At 41.4% G+C, this 19,358-nt stretch overlaps 3 protein-coding genes across 3 annotated transcripts in view; 1 reads left to right on the forward strand and 2 right to left on the reverse strand.

The window, feature by feature from the left end:
- Window positions 1-853: 853 nt before the first annotated feature.
- LOC131891695 (uncharacterized) lies at window positions 854-2,812 on the reverse strand. The gene is made up of 3 exons (XM_059241323.1): window positions 2,696-2,812; window positions 1,233-2,544; window positions 854-1,124 (listed from the first exon to the last, which is right to left on the reverse strand). Exons 1-3 carry the CDS (start codon window positions 2,730-2,732, stop codon window positions 965-967), a joined length of 1,509 nt encoding a protein of 502 aa, XP_059097306.1. The 5' UTR covers window positions 2,733-2,812; the 3' UTR covers window positions 854-964.
- Window positions 2,813-14,449: 11,637 nt separating this feature from the next.
- Window positions 14,450-16,637, forward strand: LOC131891244 (uncharacterized). The gene is made up of 3 exons (XM_059240769.1): window positions 14,450-14,789; window positions 14,891-15,110; window positions 16,368-16,637. The coding sequence occupies exons 1-3, from the start codon at window positions 14,548-14,550 to the stop codon at window positions 16,635-16,637; spliced, it is 732 nt and encodes a 243-aa protein (XP_059096752.1). The 5' UTR covers window positions 14,450-14,547.
- A 66-nt stretch (window positions 16,638-16,703) lies between these two features.
- LOC131891243 (uncharacterized) overlaps window positions 16,704-19,358 on the reverse strand; it is a gene marked incomplete in the record, with an annotated part of 4,179 nt that continues 1,524 nt past the window's right edge. The window contains 5 exon segments of the mRNA XM_059240768.1: window positions 16,704-16,938; window positions 17,014-17,094; window positions 17,478-17,616; window positions 18,652-18,818; window positions 18,916-19,325. Coding sequence (XP_059096751.1) covers window positions 16,878-16,938; window positions 17,014-17,094; window positions 17,478-17,616; window positions 18,652-18,818; window positions 18,916-19,325 — 858 coding nt within the window.

Here is a 19,358-nt window from a genome sequence, read left to right on the forward strand (position 1 = left end):
CTTGTTTCAGCGTTAGATCCACACCATTGATGAATTTAAAGTAGTATTCTTCATTTTGACATGTTTGATACCAGATGTTTAAATCCGACGTCCATTTTTCTTCAAGGTGTTATGTTATGGCAAGTCAAAAAACAAACAGAGCAAAGCAAGAAAATATTTTTTGTCAACGTATGGTCACAAGTAAAGGGTATGGACACACTGATCGAGAGGGCGCAATTGAATGAATTGCCGGAGCTTTCTTGACACTTTTCTGGCCTTGTCCAATAATTCATTAGCGAACACAGATAAGTGATAGGTTGTATCATACGCCTCAATTCACCATTAGGCCGATTAACCTTCTACCAACTTCTACCCATATCCTCTTTGCCAAATATTTGGAACCAATTTGATGCGGATAATAAAAAAAGCAATACGAGTTATGATTTGCCAATCACTCGTAAACGGTCGACAGGATTTATTACTGAAATAATCGCTAACTCGGACCCAGCACAGTGCGTGATGTTTCATATCCTCCAATAACGATTGACTACACCATCGTGATCATCATCGAAACAAAGTTAGACAAGGCCATGTCATATACTTTTTTCCGTTACAACTCGTTAAAATGCTTGCTTCCAAGGGCTCTATAATTATGCATATTTTCAAATTAGGGAAGGGGAATGGAATTTTGAAATGATGACTGTGAGTGAGTTCAAAGAGTGCACCGTTCTCGTGGCCTCGTCAAATTGGTTCGAGTCACCAATAACTCTTTGAGTTGCAATGCACTTTTGGGAATTCAAGCCAGACCTTGGTATGATCGTGAAAGGAATTAAAACATCTTACTCTATAGTTTTATTTCAAACTCTCAAAAAATGGGACAAGGCCGTCTGTTACAGGAGGCTAATTACTGAGAAGGTTATCATACATATACGTATGTATATATTGCACTTTTTACCAATTTAGATATCTACCTATTGCTTGCTAATCAGGATTCTTGATCTGATGATTCCAGTTTTGACGTTTTAAAGCGAGTTTTTGGTGTTGTAGGAGACATTGTGGCATTCAGTCTCTTGAAATCGCGGAGACGCAAACTCTTTAACTCTCGCTCAACGAGCTTTTGATCGTCCTCGTAGGTGTTTTTAGCACTGAAATTCAATAAAAGTAAAAACATCAAATCAGGGCCTACTTAAAAGAGCTTACGCCATCCATTGGCATAGAAACAACAACAACGATTGATTGATTAATCAAGCTACCTAGGGGGTAAAGTTTGGACTGGTCTCTCCGTTAGTTCAATCTTAAAGCTGTCATCAACCTCGGAATCGTGATAATCGTAGAGATCTTCCAGATAGATTGGCCTGGGCGTTGTCTTGTCCGTCTCTGGATCTCGTTGGCCTTTCCTTCGGATTCCTCGTTTTACCGAAGCAATGCCCAACTCTCGCTTTTCGTCCAGGATCCGAGTTGGAGGATAGAGTGGCAATTGGGACCGGAGCTCCTTGAGAACAGGATCCGTGGCCACTTTGGACTTGGATCTCGGAAGATCGACATCTTTCACGGCCAAGAACAGGTTCAGCTCCTCCGCCTTCTTGATCACATGCACGGCCTGAGCATTCTGGAATGGGTCTACGTAGGTAGGGTGCTTTTGACTCTGGGCCAAGCTTTGGTCCTGGTCTGCGTCGCCCTTGATGGCTCTACTCTGAGCAATGCGTCTTTTAGGTTTGCGTTGTCCTTGAGTGCTGCTAGTCTCTTTGTCCCCGTTCACGATGATCTTGAGTTCCCGGAAAGGGTCCAAATTGAACGGGGATCCTCCGTGATCGGTTCGGAACGGGTTCTTCAAGCGGACTCCGTCGAACTCGGGCTGGTCCAGATCCTTGAGGAAGTCATTTGGGGAATCAAGTCCGGGGTTCCCTCGGGAGCCTTTGTATTTGCGAACCGGGATGTTCTCTCGAAACAAGGTAGGTTGGGTTTCCCTGGGCTTTTTCGTGGTGGTTGTGACAACTGCCACATAGTTGTTGGATTCAACATCGCCTGGGGGTAGGATTGGGGCATAGCCATGGGCCTTGGTGAATGGGTGGGTGGGCTGTGGCCTACTTTTCTTCGGAGTATAGGCCACATTGGTGGTCGGTTTCTTAGCGTATTGCTCGTTCTTTATCGAGGGTTTAGCACTGATCCTGGGTCGCTTGGTTCTGGGCTTCTGACGGCGAAACGTGAACTCGGGTTTTATCTTTCCTGATTGCTTAGGAGGCCTGGGTCTGAGTCTGGGTCCAGGTCTGGGTCCGGGTCTGGGTGTGGGCTTGGACAAGCTGAAGGTCGGTATGCGCCTCGGTTTTGGTCTTTGGCCCGGCTTTCGTCGTGACCCCTTCTTCCTTCTACCTCGGCCTTTTTTACCCGCAGCGGGCCGACGTCTGCGGAGTTGCCCATGAGGCCTACGGGCTCTCACTTTTGGCAATAAGGGCTTTCTCATTTTGGGCGGGTAAAATGGGAACGGCGGGCGCCTAGTTGATCTGAAGGTTGCGCGGTCAAGGGACCGCCGTTGTGCGATCGGGTACAAGCCAACCCCGAGGGCACCTGAAAATAAGCTCGGAGTTAATTTGAACGCCAGCAAAATTGCTCATGGGTTGGACATGCGATGTACGATTATACTTGGAGGAAAGGTCGACAGGAATGATTCCCATGAATAAGAATGGAACGCTGAAGACAAGCGATCATGAGTACTTACTTCCCAAGACAAGAGCTGCATTGCCCAAGGCTGCCATGGTTTGGAATTGACTTCCGCCTAACGAGATATTGCTCCTCAGATTGCTCAACCACACCACATCCTTTCCTCCTAAAATCGTAGGTCGTCTTGTTTAGTTCATTCCAACTGAACAGAAACGGGGAGTATCTTGTGCAATAGCATAAAGTTGTCTATAGTTACAGATTTGGATGTCCTCACTGGTCCAAATCAATGTACAATAGATGTATTAATGTAATAAATCAAAATGTTACTAACGGAACGCAAGCTAGAAGGCGCCACTGCATATTCAAATAACATTCTTTGAAATTAACAAGTTTTTTAAATAGGTCTCTCAAAAGAAGATTGATCAAAAACTACGGCTGAAGAAATTGACCAAGAGCAAAGAGTTTCTGCGCATCACTCTGTGGAGTTTCAAAAGAAAGATATTTTGATTGCAGCCGAAAGAGCTTTTGGGACAATGCTTTTAATCAGCAGCAGCAATTTGATTAGTTTGAATTCCGTTGGCATTCATAAATTAGATGATCCAAGAGTTTCCCATTGCTACAAACTTCGATCCTCTTGAAAAGCACCCTGAAATGGTTCGGCCTAAATCTCATTCGCATACTATGTATTTATGTGTATGTGTGTATTTAGGTCCCAAAGGTTTGAAGGTGATTTATTACAATATATATTTGATTGAGACCATGGATACCCATAAGCCATAACGGCTTGTTTTCATGGGGCCCAAATTTCTTGTCGGCGTCAAGGGTTTTCCGGGTTATGGATCATTCCACCAGTTTGGTCCGATGAAGTGGCCTCAACAAGGGCAGAGCTCACCCTTAGAAAGTAATCCAACTCCAGTAAAGGCACCCGGGTCATTGGCAGATAAAGCAGTGTTTAATTGTACATGTCGTCGAATAATAATCTCTCTCACATACCCAGTCCACTGTGATTATGTGATCAAATATGATCTATATGAGCTGTTCTTCGTCAAAAAATTAGTGTTCATTGTTTGCTCTTGGAATTTGGAGAACCACTTAACTCACCAAGTGATCCAAAGTTGACTTCAGCTCCCAGCAATCGCCCATTGTTGCCTTTCTTGGTGCTTTGGGAAATCCAGGGTTGAGCCTCCGGGAGAGTTTCTTCCCAGGTCTGGTTGGACCCATCCCTCATTGAGTCCTGCGTCTCATTATAGTCTTGGTCATCGTCATCGTAATAGTACTCGTAGTAATAGTACTCGGAATCCTCGCCGGAGCCCATTTCCTCCTCTTCCCCAAAAGTGTCATTGAGATTATTGGAAGACATTTCAGAGATGTTTTTTGTTCCAAATTCACCCGCAACTGACAAATTCAATACAGGTTGGACATCATTGGGATCACTCTGGAGAGAACTGAGGGGCATTTCTTTGGCCCAACAAGTGATGAACTGGCACATGAAAAATAGCATCCACATCATCTGAAAGTCCATAAGGAAGCACACGTTTATGATAAACATGGAAAAAGAAACCCTTTCATACCTTTTGGAATACCAAAAAAATGGACAAGTCTTATCACTAAGATATTTCATTATAATAACACTGACAGATGTCTTGAAAGGGTTCAAGGCACAAAAAACGTTTTTGCCCAATCGCTCGAAAGTAAATTCGTTCAGAATTCGAGTTTGAATTTGCAGATCAATGACGCCCATTAAAAATACTGGCTGACAATAAATTGAGTGATTTTTTGTAAAAAGAATCCTTTTCCGAAATATAACTGGTCTATGAATCAAAGTAGCCACTTTTCCTTGGGCATTATGATTTTACTAACCGTACTCATTCGCTTCTCTTGCCAGCTTCATTAAATAACCATTGTCAATCAAGATTTTGACCATGAATTTCTCACCCAACCCTATAACAACATAAATGTTATTCATTGACTATCTAGGCCTTGGTAGGCCCTTATCGTGAAAAGATATAAGCCATGTATTGAGCTTGAGTTATTCATGGTTTTCAAATGGAGTCAAAATCTAGCACACTCATTTTTCCGGCTCTTTGCCATGGCATTCATTCGTTTGGGTTCGCATGCAAATTGCACATTTTCGTAATCAAGAGCATTCATGCACATGTCACCTTTTCTTAACTACGTACAACAGACAGATTGAGCCGTGAGCTTGTACTTTTGGAAGCGTGCGTTTATTGAGCAAGAACAAGGAGGGTCAATGTCAGCAAGGGGCTAATTTGGAAATGCTTCAATACTGTATGTACGATCGTATCAATGTTTGAGGCCACAGCTTGTTGGGTCCAAATATCAGAAGTACGATTCTAAAGGTGTGTGTGCCGGACACATTAAAGGCAGCTCGATCATCCATCAAATTGGTTTCTGACCGATGATGATCCTCTCTATGGAGTGGCTGAATACCTCAAACCCAACCAACCAACCAACCAACCAACCAAAGGCATGTATCCCGGTGAAACGAGGAACAGCATGGAGTGCAGTCATCAAATATGCGATGATTTGTTCATTTCCCCAACAGATGTTGAGGCATTGGGTTCGCCGAGCGAGACACGAACTTTCTTCTCCTTGGACAAAAAGTCCATAAGCACCCACTAAAAGGTGGAGGTTCAAATTCTTTCTCGGTGTCCACATGTACGCGCACAGTACTAACTTAGGTACACACACACGTAGTAGGTACCGTACAAACATAGAGGAAAGGGGAGGGGAATAAGGGTAAAGCTAAAATCCGCCATATGTACGTTAAGTAGCTCGTTCACAGTTAATTCTCCAACTACGTACGTAGATATCGTACATAGAGATGATGACTTTGCTTGGAAAATGGACGAGGCTACTTTCTTCATTTTAGCCGCCAGAATACATCATACACCGCCGAGTGAGTGCTCATGTGTACCTGTAGTTCAGTACGGCGGTAAAATCGGTCAAGAAATAAAAAAAAAAAAGAAATGGCAAAAAATGGCCTGGCTGAAAGAAACCAATAAGCGGTTTCCCCTCTGCCTTATTGGGTCCAACTCTCACGTTAAAAGCCTCAAGATGGTTTTGAATAGGTTTTACAACCGACATCCTGTGCTGATCATAAAATCCACTGAAGACATTTTGAGCCATTTCGAAATGAATGCCCGATGGACTTCTGCGTAAATATTGTTTTCAGTAATGAATGAGTTCATAACTCCCAAGTGGATGGATGATATGCATCAAATTAAATGAGCACAAGTAGCAATACGCGCAATGTCTATTCAAAATTGGATGATGACTCCATATATCTTACAATACCTGATATTATGTACAATATGTTGACAAATTCATTCCAATGGGAATTATCTTGATATTAGCTCGCGGTTAATTTTTACAAATTAAAGCGACAATCATTGCCTTCAACCAAAAAGATCTAGAGCAAGGTCATTCATTGGTTTTGACAAAAAGTGATGAGCCGAAAGGCTCGAAGTAGTGTTCAATGAAAACTGAAATTGGACATGTTTAAAATGGCAGAAATTTTGTACAACAAAAGCGAGTTTTTCGATAATTCGATGACTTTTTGTGAAGGGAAGAGCCAACTCATGACTTTAAGTTTTTTGAAAAATATGGCGAAAAGTGCAAATTGACTTATGGTTAGATCCATCAGCCCCATATGGAGAATTCGTCTTCCATTTGGGCTAGATAAGAGTACCAAAGTTAACAAAATCGAAAAAGTGAAAATGCGAAATATTGTGGGGATGACCTTCCAACGTAAATCATTGGGATCACCTCCAGCCCTTGAGGTCGCCAAGCGTCCAACAATAATTGGAACTCTACCCTCACATATTTACGCTCAGGGATGCCTTAAAGCGGCCGACTCAAACTCATTATCAGACCAACTATCGTCAAAAATGACGTGATCTGTTAGGATGCCAATTCCAGGCTTCAAATAAAAAGCCAAAATCCACAAAAACCATCAATGATTCAAAGCAAAATTACAAAAAACGGAAGAATTAAAAAACCACTGATAAATCTTCATTCTTTAAAGCCTGATAATTTGCTATGAGGAAAACCAGCATCTAAACAAAAAGTAAACTTTATTTATATCACTTCCTGATCAAATGCACTACATTGAAGCATATTTTTCCAACATAGAAATAACTCTAACACAATTCCTATTTCTTAAAAGGCACTTAAGTGCCTGTTCAATTTTGGTGGTATTGTAATGTATGAATAGAATTGGGACTATTTAAGATGACGATAAGTGGGCTTTTAAAGTCTTTTTTGTCGAACTTACGTCTTTGTCTCATTGCAGCAAATACCCATATTGTATTCAGCTTTTTTTAATCTCTGCATCCCAGAATGGGCCCCACATTAACCATGACAACAAATCATCAGTATGTACATGTGTTGTGCAAACGCCATTCTCGAACTGGTTTTATGGCATTTATTCAAGTCAGTGATACTTCTAATTGATATGTTTTCGAGCAAATTGCTTGGGGTCAACTGCGTCTGTCTTAAATGTCTACAGTTAACTCAGTCCATATCTTGAGCGTCAGAAGCGAAAATGTTTGTCACTAAGTGTCTCATCCTATATTTATCTCCAATTTGCTTATCAGTGATTCGTGGTATTTTATTGAATAGAGACCGTTTTGACCGTGGAAAAGTGTGTCTGACCGCGTCTGGGGATTTTCGTTCAAGAATCACTAAAGGGTGGTTCTTACATATTGTATCAAAAATTCATATAGATACATCCAATGAGCTACTTATCTCTTAATAGAAAAAAGTAAATGATAAACTTGTTATGCTCGCCCTTTTCCCCTTGGATTAAAACTATGGTCTGGCTGACAAATAGATACCCAATAAATCACTCATCTTCCGCGTTACCAAACTTTTTCCTCATTCATAAAGGAAAGTCATTCAGTTAATTGACCAGTTCATGTATCAATACTCTGCAAACACTGTATGCACGTTTGCACCTCTTAAAACGGAAATGAAGACTCGATACCTTTGCGATCAGTTGAATGTCTAGATTAGCAGTTTTCTCAACAACATTCGTTTGATCGAGCAATGAACTCATCTAGCATTTATTGAGGAAATGTTGAAAAACCTAATATGGAAAGGGCACACGTAGTCATGGGAAAGAAACACAAAGCCTTTTCTTCCGACTCTAATTGGCTTGATCTTCTGTTTGTGAAAATATCGTGTTTTCTTGATGGTTTTCCATACCTCTCCGGTTTGAGGTTATGGCGAATTATGATAATGGTGTTCATGGATTTGCGAACGGTGGTAGGTAATAAAAAATGTGTGTAGCTGTTGAGATTGCGGTGGTGTTTTATCGGCACATTTTGAGGACAAACCAAGCAGAACAAAGAAAGTGCCAACAGCTGGAATTTGTTTGTCCGTTCATGCCCTATTCAAATATCTTTGGACTTTAGTCAAAACTGTATTGTTTCTGCGGACTCGTTTCGATTTCTTGACTTTTAGTTGGTGAAGCGACACGATTCATTAAGCAATCCACCCTTTCATCTCTTTACAAACAGCGTTTCCCCATTGAATGAATATGTCGTGCCAATTTCTGACCAAAAGAAAACTCATTACGTGAGACTTTCTTCCTTTTAATGGAAATTTCCAGCACCGCCAAAAAGTGCCTTGAATCTCGAATCTTTGAAGAGGAAAATGGCGTCAAAACTACTATCCGAAGCATCAATGCCATAGCGCAAAAAATTCTTTGATTTTTGCGCTTAATCATGTGTACTTTCTCCATTTTACAATCCTAAAAGTTGTCAATAAACCCCTTCGTTTTAAGGACCACCAAGAAGTCGCTCCTTAACATGATAAGTAATTGAGCTTAACAAAGAACATGTGTGTTATTGACGGGTGAAATGGCAGCTTGTGCGACTTTTTGCATTCATTATCCAAGAACAATCAATTGCCATTAAGCGATCCTTGATGAATTAGTATAAACAGAGACTTTGTGAATCGTTGGGTCCAATGGATTATTGCATGTGAATTGTTTAGAAAAAGAAATCACTTTATTGCAAGACATTTAACGCTTAAGAATCTGACTTGACAGTGTTAAAACATACTTATATTCTAAGACTTGCATTCCCACAAATCATGATCATAAAACTGAATGTCAAACACCCAATTATTCATACACAATATTTGATGGTTTATTTGCTGGGTGAAATTCGACATACATTGAAAAATTCAAAATAATTAACTTTTGCTTCCTGGCAATTTCCGGCAGTTACATGTTTTGTACAATGCAATCAATCAATGAAGTAAAAAAATACGTTGAAATAGTTAAACTTTTGAGGGATAACATCCTTGGCATATGTAATTGTAAATGCCATGTTCCAGTGAATACTAAAGTTCCTTGAAAAAAGTGGTTGGTTGACCAACGCATATGGTGAGAACATTTCCATTCATATTGCTTTGGCCAATTTGTCATCAGATTTCTTGCACAATTTTCTCAAGGCGAACTCTATGGACACGCTTAACAACATTGTCCTTCATTGACGCGAATGTAAACTTAATGTACACGATTCAACGACTCACTTACCCCCTTTCTCATACACCTCATGGGTAATAGACTAAAAAATGCTTTCTTGAACAAACCACCGACTGATTTCAATTACTCCATAGTGCACACACACGCACACTTGACGGTTATCTGTGTTGGTTCTGCACCACTTCCTAGCAAGATTGATACTGCGTCCCAGAGTGTCGGAAAGAATAGGAAATTGGTTTTTCTACCACTGCCACTACAACTACGAAGTTGTAGGGGCAGGCACTTGGTAGGAACATTGAATACGCTAACCAGGAGCATTTGGCCGATCAAAGGCGATCTTAATTGCTTCCAATGCCGCGGAATTTTCTTTCCCCCTTGCTTGCAAGGCAGCGCCCGATCGATCGGGAAGGCGAACAACCAGCAAGAGGGACCGAGTATGAGCCCTTGAACGACACCAAATCCTCGGACCTCTTTCTTTTTCTTCTACTTCCTTCCCCTATTTTGAGGGCGAATCTTCACTGACTGTAAGCACAGGTTAGGAGAAATCAGGGATGGACCCAAGCTTACTTTATTCAGTTTATACCCTTATGTCTTTGGAGAGCTAGGAATATTATCCCGAAAAAGCAAGTGTGAAATTGTTGCGAAAAATGAGACGATTTTCGCGTTCTTTGGGCCATTTACTGAGAACATTGGGATTTTGCTTGTCCTACATTTTGAACGTTCAAAATCCTTTAGTAGAATTATATTACATCAACTTAGGAGGCAGTTGTAGAATAGTACCTTCCTCTAATTACTTATTAAGCGTACTAAAAAAGCCTTGCGTTGGCGAAACAGAACAGTCGGACAGACATCAGAAACCAAGGCTGAGATCAAATTTGAGAAATTGGATATACCACGATTGGTTAGTGATTTGCTCAGCAGGTCTGTTGGTGCTCACCACTCATTGTTGACGACCTGATCGCTCGTGACGCCTTATGGCTCCCTTGTAGCGGAGTCCGTTCCTCTGGTTCTGCTTCTTATAGTTCAGTAGCTGGAAGCAGATGGCTGGAAAACCGAATTGGTCGGTTTCAAAGACTCTTCACTATGTACGTAATAGGTGTCTCGTGTGAGTAGAAAATGGTCCAGGATGTTCATCAAACCATCAGCCCCCCCCCGCCCCCCTCTTCCCCCCTTAAATAAATGGGCTTCTCCCATTTGAAACTTTCTGGGCCTTTTAATTGCCGGCTACTTTGACCCATGCAAGAAATAATCACATCTGACGGACATTGAAACAGGAAGTGGAAATGACGTCATCACTATTTTTTGAAAGGTCACTAGAGCTGTTGGGGCGGAACAGTCTTTTGTTTATGGACTGAATTAGCGTTGCAGGTCACTTATTACTGAAGGGAAATGTTCAACTAACAATGCCTTTTAATGAAAGCCTCGTTTTTACTCATTAACACACACAATGCCTACTTTCATGCTTGAAAAGGCAGGATTTGGCCTTATTATTGGTATTCAAAATTTTCATAGCTTTACCAATGCGTTTTCAAAGCCTATGAAAAGCTTTTTGTCTAACCTGATAATCTGTATTTTGAATTTTTATTACTTTCATTGTAGGCTAGTGACCTCCTCAAAAATAGACATGATTCATGACTCATCAGACAACTCTTGCTGAAACGACCCATGAGTCTTAATAAAAGTTGCCGGAGATATGAAAGCCATAAACAGTCTGCCTGTCCACAGATCCGAAAAGCCATTAGCTCAATCATTTTAATCATGAGAGCAGGTTTTGGGCCAACAATGCCCAATAATAATCATTTCGAGGACAAGGTGTTCATTTTGAGTTTTTTTACTTGCTCACAGTAGATTGATTGTCTGAAGCAGCCGCCTTTTATGGATTGATTCGGGTGAAAAGAAACAGAATGACAACTATGGCAATTATCGAAGTCCAATCCAATCAAAAGTCAGATATCGGGATTCGTCAGACGTCAGATTCAATAAGTTGGTTTCTCCGAACCATCTGGGTAGGTCGTTCCGCTGAAAAGGACTTCAAAAGGTTAAAACTTTCAAAAAAATGTTTTAATGGATTCCATAGAAAGGTATAGACACAAAAAAAGTTCGCAAAAACTTCAAGGCCTTTTCAAGACTACCTACTTCAAAAGTGAAGAAATCCAGGTCAGCCAAGCCACAAGATCAGATTTGTCGCCACGATTGATCGATTACAAACGGCATGGGCAAAAAAAACTTTCTTCTCATGCGAAAAAAACACAGTACCATCCGAAAGAAAAACCCGCAAAGCATCAGCAAGAGTAAACATGAACTTTTGACCAAAATTGCACCATTCAAAGCGAGCAAGGTCAATCAATAATCTATGAGCATGTTGACCATCATTTTGTAATTATATTGCAACAGGCCCCTGGTTCTTTAAATTAACCCAGAAGGATTCCTATGTGATGCAAGAAGGACATGACTTTCCCTAAAGTTACATCCTCCCGACCAAGATCCAGGTCCAGATCATTGAGCAAATCAAGTTCGAGGCCCTGAAATTGAGACAACTCTAGCCACTCACTGATCTTGTTCTCATTGACATCGAAAGCAACATCTCTGTAGCCGATTTGAAACCCTTGTTTAGAGTGCCTCATTTCCTCTGGCTGTCTTTTAGAATATGATGTCTTCACTTCACCTTGCAACATGGATTCAAGCGCTCAGCAACACCGGGAGAACCATTTTCAAATATGTTAAATTTCTAAGAAAACTGAATGCGCTCTCTTATGATGATTATTCTTTTCTTTTTGGGCCAAGAAGGGCGTTTCTCATCAAGTGCTTACGGGATGACTGATATATGGAACGATTGCAGTTATGCAACAATCTATTGTTGGGAGTTGACACACCCTCTTACTCTTCTTCCGTCACGTGAACAAGCTAGGCCCTTGAATTCATCCAATCTTTGACTGAGGTTCACTGTCTCGAGCAAGTGATACAAATCCGGCAACACCATTACCGTTGTCACCCTTTATGGATAAAAATCCATAATGTGAAGCTTTATTGAGGCCCTTTCCATTAAGGTCAGAGCAAGTCAAACCAATCGGGCAATCATCCACACAGAAATGCCACATGGAAGTGAATTGATGAAAAAGTGAAATTAATTCTTCAAGCCTTTCTCTTTCCACATTGTCTCAAACTCATGTTCATCCTTAACGGTGTTTGTCCATAGGTGAAAATGCAGTTTTGCAGAAAATACCTAAAGCAAAGCTACTTTGTACTTCAGTGTAGCTTAGCCCGTTGACTTTTTGACGTTGCTCCATAGAATCAAATGTACAAACGCACCGCATTGTTCCCGAGTGACGAGATTTTGCATTGCCAAACTTAGGTTCCCAAGAAAGAGCGACCCTCAATTGGACCATTGACTTCATTCCGTCCTAAAGTACGAAAGTATGAAAGTATGGAGCACATCAATGTACGTACATTACGTACATTGAGAATTGGGAATGAATTAGGCAAAGGGCTCAGGAACTGTGAAACTTCCCTACGTACTTCAGGACTGAACGTACGTGGACGGATGGATGGATGGATAAATGTCCAGGGTTGGTTCATGAAAATCAAAGTCATTCATGGATCCCTGACTATTCATGACAAGATGTATGTATCAATGTATCAAAGACGCCAGGGAAGGAAGGGTGAAAGAAGAAAAAAAAAGAAGAGAAAAAGATCATATATTTAAAACCGTGAGCAATCCTTCGTTAGTATTCGATCGACAGGTCAACGAAGTCAACCCTGATTGGTGCTCCTTTACGAGATATACTAGAAGGTACGATATTCATATTTGACATCATTGAAATTGAATAAGTGTCCGCCATAAAACTAGCAATGGCATCACTAAGGATATACGAAAAGGCGTGATCAATTGAGTGCAATCATTCTTCAAAGTTTTGGCCCTCGCAAATTGCTCATGTATGTATTCGGACATTTAGGCAAGCGCTGGTACCAGCAAACAAACTTGCCTGCCAATGCCAGTGATACAAAATTGGAATTTCAAACTGGTTTTAACGAAGCTGACCTTTCCTCATATAGCAATGCGAAAGAAGGGTCAGCTTCTCAAAAACGTGTTTGAAGCCCCAAACTTGCAACCCCGACTCTGGTACCAGCAAACAAACGAACCTGCCAGAGCTTGCCTAAACGTCCCCATTGGTTGGATATTGCCGTCAACCAACATGGCACGTTTTTTAGTCCTAATTGGACCAATTTGTCCTAACAACTTTTAGACTTTTCACTTTTTTTAGAACAAGTGAACAACACTCCCAAAGTTCAAAACATTCACTTATCAGATCTTATACAAAAGGCTTCTGACAATTGTACCCATTCTTTGGAGGACGCCGGTTTGATCACGGTACCAGAAGCGAATATTTGCCAGAAAATATGTTTCTTTTTGCATGCACATGCAGCTCTAACCTGGTGCAAACTTGTTGTTCTTGGTTCGTTGGTATCAAAGATCTATGCATGGCTAGATTTAATGTTAGGTGGCCAACCTATCTCATCTTTAGGCCTGTTGCCCTCAAGTGCTTGATGAGAATTGCATGACCCATCCGATGCGCCATAAAATCAATCACTTGGATAAAAAGATTGTGAGGGCTTAAAATCTTCTTTTGTCTTAAACCGGGCACCGACTTTGTACAACTTGCTACCGTGCTCTCTTAGACGATTCTATGCATTAGATGACCCATTGTTAAGTTTTAAACGTGACTTAGATCGGTTTTTGTTAACGATCCCAGACCAGCCCTACATTCAAGGGTGCCCTAGAGCGGCTAATTCAAACAGTTTGCACGACCAAATATTTTATAAATTATGACTCACCTTGACTTACAGGGAATTTCATTCCCTTGTATCGGTATACAAACCGAGAATCTTTGAGGAAAAAAAAAAAAAAGATATCAGACGGAACTTATTGATTTACGTGGAAAAAACATGTTGTCGGCCTTAGCCTGGTCGCTCACTTTTGAGTTCTTTGGAGTAACATCAGATTGCAAACACATTAATGTTTGGCCTTTGGTTTCTCTTGTTCCATTTTTTTGGTATCAAGGTATTTATCTTACTTTTATCTACTTTCAAAAATATTCATGGTTGCCAATAGATTTAAGCGAGATAAACCTGATCAAGGTTCAATGAAGGGTGTGTTAGCCATAAGGGACAACATCTTCGCTTGTTTGATTCTGTTTAAAAACGGAGTCTTTTTTGACAAAATTCGACTTACTCTGCTATGTATTAGGGCACCAATCTTGGAGCTTTCATGTCTCATCATGGGATTTTTTAAAGGTCTTTTGGTTGCTCTATTCTGTGATCTCTTTTTGGCTTGAATACCCAAAACACCGGCCAATGCTTTCCCTTTTCACATTAGAGTGATCTCAACGCTAAGCATGAACGGGTTCGTAGTTCATGCTTTGGCCGCCATGGCCTTGGTGGCGCAGTTGGTGCTAACGGAGCATCTGCCCCGTTCGAATCTTTTGTCTCGGACGCGCCGCTTCATCTTTGACGACCCAAACACCTGGGAGGGCGAGGTGATCCTGGCCTTGAGCATCCCTATCGGACCCTTGGGCACCTCCCTTGGCTTGGACCTACCTTTCGCCTTCACCTTAGGCGGCGGGGACAGTTCGGCTAGGTACGTATTGAAATTGAAAAACAAACCATGGCCAAGGCCAATCCATCCTTGCTTGGGAACAATGTCCATGTAAGAGCCTCGCTGTGTGCATGGGATTTCAGAGACCTCTCGGATTACACGTTCGACCATAACCTGGTGAGGAAACGGCGCAGCTCCCAGCGGAGTGGGCGTGCCCTCCAAAGCCCCCACAACCTGATGGACCACAGCTTCCATGAGGATAAACGTACCCAACTGGCCAGAGAGATCGAGAACTACGCCACCCAATACTTGCACATAGATGGACATGCCTGTATGCTGCGGGCTCTCTGCGAAATGGCTCAAGTGAGTAATGACGAGTGACGCGTGGCAGCCCGGGCCATCTTGGACACGTTCACTTTGAAGGCGTTTGTAGACGATCTGGTGTGGTTATGAATTATTGAAACCCTTTCTTCGATTTTTGTTCACATAACTCGACTCAAAATTGGAACCCCACTGACGAAGCAATCAATGTACGTCATTGTTGATAGGCCATGATTGAGACGCAATTGATGAACATTGTTTTATGGAAATTTTAGTTAACATCCCACTAGCTTGGAACACTTTGAGGGTGACTTTTGCCCTCTTTCGTATTAAATTGCGCTTTGGATCCCAACTATTGATGTAGGTAACAAAAATGGGCATCATCCCTTCAAAAATGGATTTTGAGTGTCCTTGCCTGGTAGATTATCTTAGGGCTAGGCACATGAATTTAAAATACAAATTATACTAAAACTATTTTCAAACACTTCACCTTAGAGCTTTATTTTTTCATGCTTTTTGGCCAGACTCGCTTGTTATGCCTCTTGGCCAAACAAGAATGTTTTCCTTGTCTTGGCTAAAAACCCTTTTCTCCTCAGTGTTTGGCCAAGAAATTAATACCCTTTCCCGTCTTGAACTACTGGGGATCCCATTGCCAGTAACGGTAAGGAAGTCCGCAGAAAATAGATAAATAAAAGAAATACTATTTGGCTTTCCTCGTAATGCGGCTCATAAACAGAGATGATCGTGAGATAATCAGATCTATGGAATTTGGATTATTCACTGACGTCAGTCACAGCAGCAATATTTCTCATGTTCATTTGACCAATAGATAATTTATCAGCTAGACAGAAAAGCTATTTGATGCAGACCATGACAATACCTGTCAGAAAAGTACTCAAACAATGTGATGATTGATTTTGGAGCCAGGGCTAGGCCCCAGTCTAGCTCCCAAAATACAAAAAATCCTTTGAATAATCCTGCTCCCTCTCAATGTAGTCAAACTGTTTGAATACCCTTTAATATACAACAGGGAGTATATGACAAAAAAAAACGTTGACGAAATGTGCTTCGTTCTGTGGGAAAAGTACGCGTCATATGTTACAGGAAACAAAAGTATTTCCAACGTTTTGTCGGGGCTTTCCACGGAATGGAAATTTTACGACTTTTCTTGCTCTTTAAAAGCACTTTTTTGCTGCTTTGAAGCACTTTTTCCCTAACCTTATTGATAATTCTAAACGTGAAACAATAATTTTTGAACTTAATTGGTAAATTCAACTTTGACCATTTTGCTTTCTCCAGGTTCCTTTGCACTCCAGTGGATTCATTGGTGATCTCATGAACCTCTTGGTGACTCCCAATCACATCTTGGACGCCCTGGTGGAGAGTCCAAGCACTCCCAATGAATACGTTCAAGCTCAGATCAGTGGCAGACATTGGGACGATTGCTCGCATCTTTTTGGCCAATGCACTCATTCCTTGTTCAAATTCGTGGATACGGATATGTTTGCGTATGGATTCGGCAATCAAACTTGGCACACTCATCATGTGGAAAGGAATAGAGCCAATTAAGGCATAGTGAATTCATCCATCATAGGCTTCAGAATGGGACTATTTAGGTTCATTTGTAGAGTAATGTTTGTTGTTAGGAGAGAAAATATATATTCCATAGTTTGTATACGATCTAATTCTTGATTTGAACATTACACACTTGACTGATTGTGAGCTATGGAGGGTTATTGGTATAATGTGCATTCCATGGTTGTTCAAGAGAGAGCAATGATAATCGCATATTTCTGGGACTGACCGTTGTCAGAACCGAACGCGAAGGTCAAACATTCGTTCACGAATTCGTTTCTTCATGGCTTGATATCTGGAAAGAGAGAGCCAGAAATGGCCAATCCAACATCCTTATCGTAGACAGATAAGTGTTCCACATGGTTCTTACTTGTACTTGATTTTTTCCACTTCGTGCTCCTCTTCCTCATAAAACATATTCAAGATAGCTCTGCATTCGGCATAGGAGAACCTGCATGGAAAGCAAAAATCGTTATCAGTTTTACGTTACCCCAATGTTATTCATCCAGGCCATTCACGCAGTCACATTGAACGTACATCATTTCACAAAATACTTAACCTAGCCCAAACATTCAACATGTGGGCGCACAATATTTTCAGAACTACTCGTCAAAAATAAATGAAACTTAAAGCGCTTAATCAAGAGTCATGAATGTCATGTCTTCCAAAAATGCCAAATCTACTTGTTTTGGATCGAGTTGTTAATGAGCTACAAGTGTGTACGGTGTATGCAAGTGAATTGGAACCTCACAATTTCTGTTCATTATCAATAGTTCGTTGTTAGGCTTTTTGTTTTTCAAGTAATGCTATTAGAGTTTAGCAGAGCTTACTAACCTAAGGTATTGGGCGACTTCGTGCCCAATCTCGGTGGTGGACGATCGATCCAGAAGGTAAAGCTTGGCCACGGATTCGTCAGCTCCCAGATTGACCCTCAGAAGGAGCGGGAATTCACAATCGGTAACCAGGCGCCTCTCTACATAAAGGGTGACCAAGACAGGGCACTTGATCACTTTATGACGGCAATAAATTTGTTGCAGATGATGTGCTATTTTGTAATCTCTCATGCCATTGGCGCAAATCGTGCCATGTTATGTAGCGAATTGATGATCAGCAAAGCTAAGTTTTTACCTAATGGATAACACGGAGACGAGTATTCTAACAACTTCTACATAAATTGGAATACTTCATAATAATATTTTTATAATTTAAATGCTATATAGGTCAATGAAGGATTTTTTGAAAAAAGTATTTCCTCGTGTCTTCTGAGCCTAAACTTGGGTTAGAAAAATGTCCTGGTATTGCTTGTTCTTGCCTTCTCAAGGTTAAAACTCTAGACTCAAGGCCCACAAACCAATGGCAAATTAGTCTTAGCGTATTTTTTTTACCTTTTTTCTGGATCTAAAGTCACAGATATACCTACTCTTAAGGGAACTTCATTGACAGTCTAAAGCCCGCCAATCCCTACATTGTTGTCCTTTGAGAACCGGAAACAAAAAAAACTTCTTCACGCAACCTCACAACCGCGGAAATAGTACGCCAAAATTATGTGAGAGTTGATTGCTGTTGGACAACAAACCAGTTGGTCGACAATGATACCTAGAAATTGTCAACTTTATTCTGGGGTTTCACCTCTATTGTACTCTCCAGAATGGTCACGATATTTATCAATTCATGGCGCTGATGCATTGAGCAGAAAGTCGGTTCATTGCCTCTGCCTAGAAGAACTCAAATGAGTGTTTACACTAACTCCAAAAAGATTTTGCACAAATCCTGTTAATCACCAAAAGAAAAGCATCAATTCAACATTCCTTATGTCGATTTCCTTGCCAAAAAAAGCCAGTAGCACCCCAAAATTTGCATATAAAAACCTCCTTTTGATGTTGAAGAAATAGAGTTTGACGGCGCACAAACACCAAGTTGTTTCATCCCTGTGCTCAAAAAAAATTAGCCAGACTCCACTTCAGGCCAAATTTATGGATAAAGGACAAGGTCCGGACTGGGAACTTACCTCCATTATCCTTGACAACGTACAGAGCAAATTGGTTTTGCTCACTCTCAATTTGATACTTTTCCAGGATCATTCGGAGCACCTCATTGGTTGGCAGTAAACTGGTGACATAGACGGACATGCTTGAGCCTTTGGGGGGAGTGAACACCGACGTGTCGCGGTCATACCTAATCAAAAGAGGCCGATTGTCTAGTTAGATTACACAAGGACATGTAAGTGCCTCAACCGTTCATTTCGTCGCCTTCCACACCCTACACCCCTCACCAATGGCCGTTGATACTGGATTTCCGGCGAACCTTTGACCGGTCCATCTTCTTGCCATGTCTACGGCGAAGTGCTCTGGGACCCCCTTTCCGTTTCTCCGGCTCCTTCACCGTTTCAGCCTCAATTAAGGGGTCCTTCAGATTCCGAGTGGTCTGGCCAACCTCATCCTGGTCGGACAGGTAAGTGGGTAGACTTTGAAATTCTTGACTCGCACTCTCGGATGTCTCTTCCGAAACTGATTTTCGTGCCCAAAACAGCTTTTCCAGAGTGCTGCTCCTGGTCGACACTGCGGATGGTATGTCCCGTTGAGGTTCTCCTCGCCCCAATATGGCCATTTCCTGTTCCCCCAATTTGGCCGGGAGTGTGGCCCCTGTGCAAATCGTGTGATACACACGATCCGTCTCGCCAAAATGTCTCTCCACCGCCAACAGCTCATCGATTTC

This window comes from Tigriopus californicus, chromosome 12 (assembly GCF_007210705.1).
Source record: "Tigriopus californicus strain San Diego chromosome 12, Tcal_SD_v2.1, whole genome shotgun sequence".
Lineage (NCBI taxonomy): Eukaryota > Metazoa > Arthropoda > Copepoda > Harpacticoida > Harpacticidae > Tigriopus > Tigriopus californicus.

What these genes read in the sequence shown, in the direction of transcription:
- LOC131891695 (XM_059241323.1), bottom strand. Translation starts at nt 2,732, where the DNA reads ATGGCAGCCTTGGGCAATGCAGCTCTTGTCTTGGGAA. An exon ending in TGCAGCTCTTGTCTTGGGAA is followed by an intron (nt 2,545 to 2,695) that starts GTAAGTACTCAT and finishes GCTTATTTTCAG; the next exon opens with GTGCCCTCGGGGTTGGCTTG. An exon ending in GTCCAAACTTTACCCCCTAG is followed by an intron (nt 1,125 to 1,232) that starts GTAGCTTGATTA and finishes ATTGAATTTCAG; the next exon opens with TGCTAAAAACACCTACGAGG.
- LOC131891244 (XM_059240769.1), top strand. Translation starts at nt 14,548, where the DNA reads ATGAACGGGTTCGTAGTTCATGCTTTGGCCGCCATGGCCTTGGTGGCG. An exon ending in GGCGGGGACAGTTCGGCTAG is followed by an intron (nt 14,790 to 14,890) that starts GTACGTATTGAA and finishes ATGGGATTTCAG; the next exon opens with AGACCTCTCGGATTACACGT. An exon ending in CTCTCTGCGAAATGGCTCAA is followed by an intron (nt 15,111 to 16,367) that starts GTGAGTAATGAC and finishes TGCTTTCTCCAG; the next exon opens with GTTCCTTTGCACTCCAGTGG.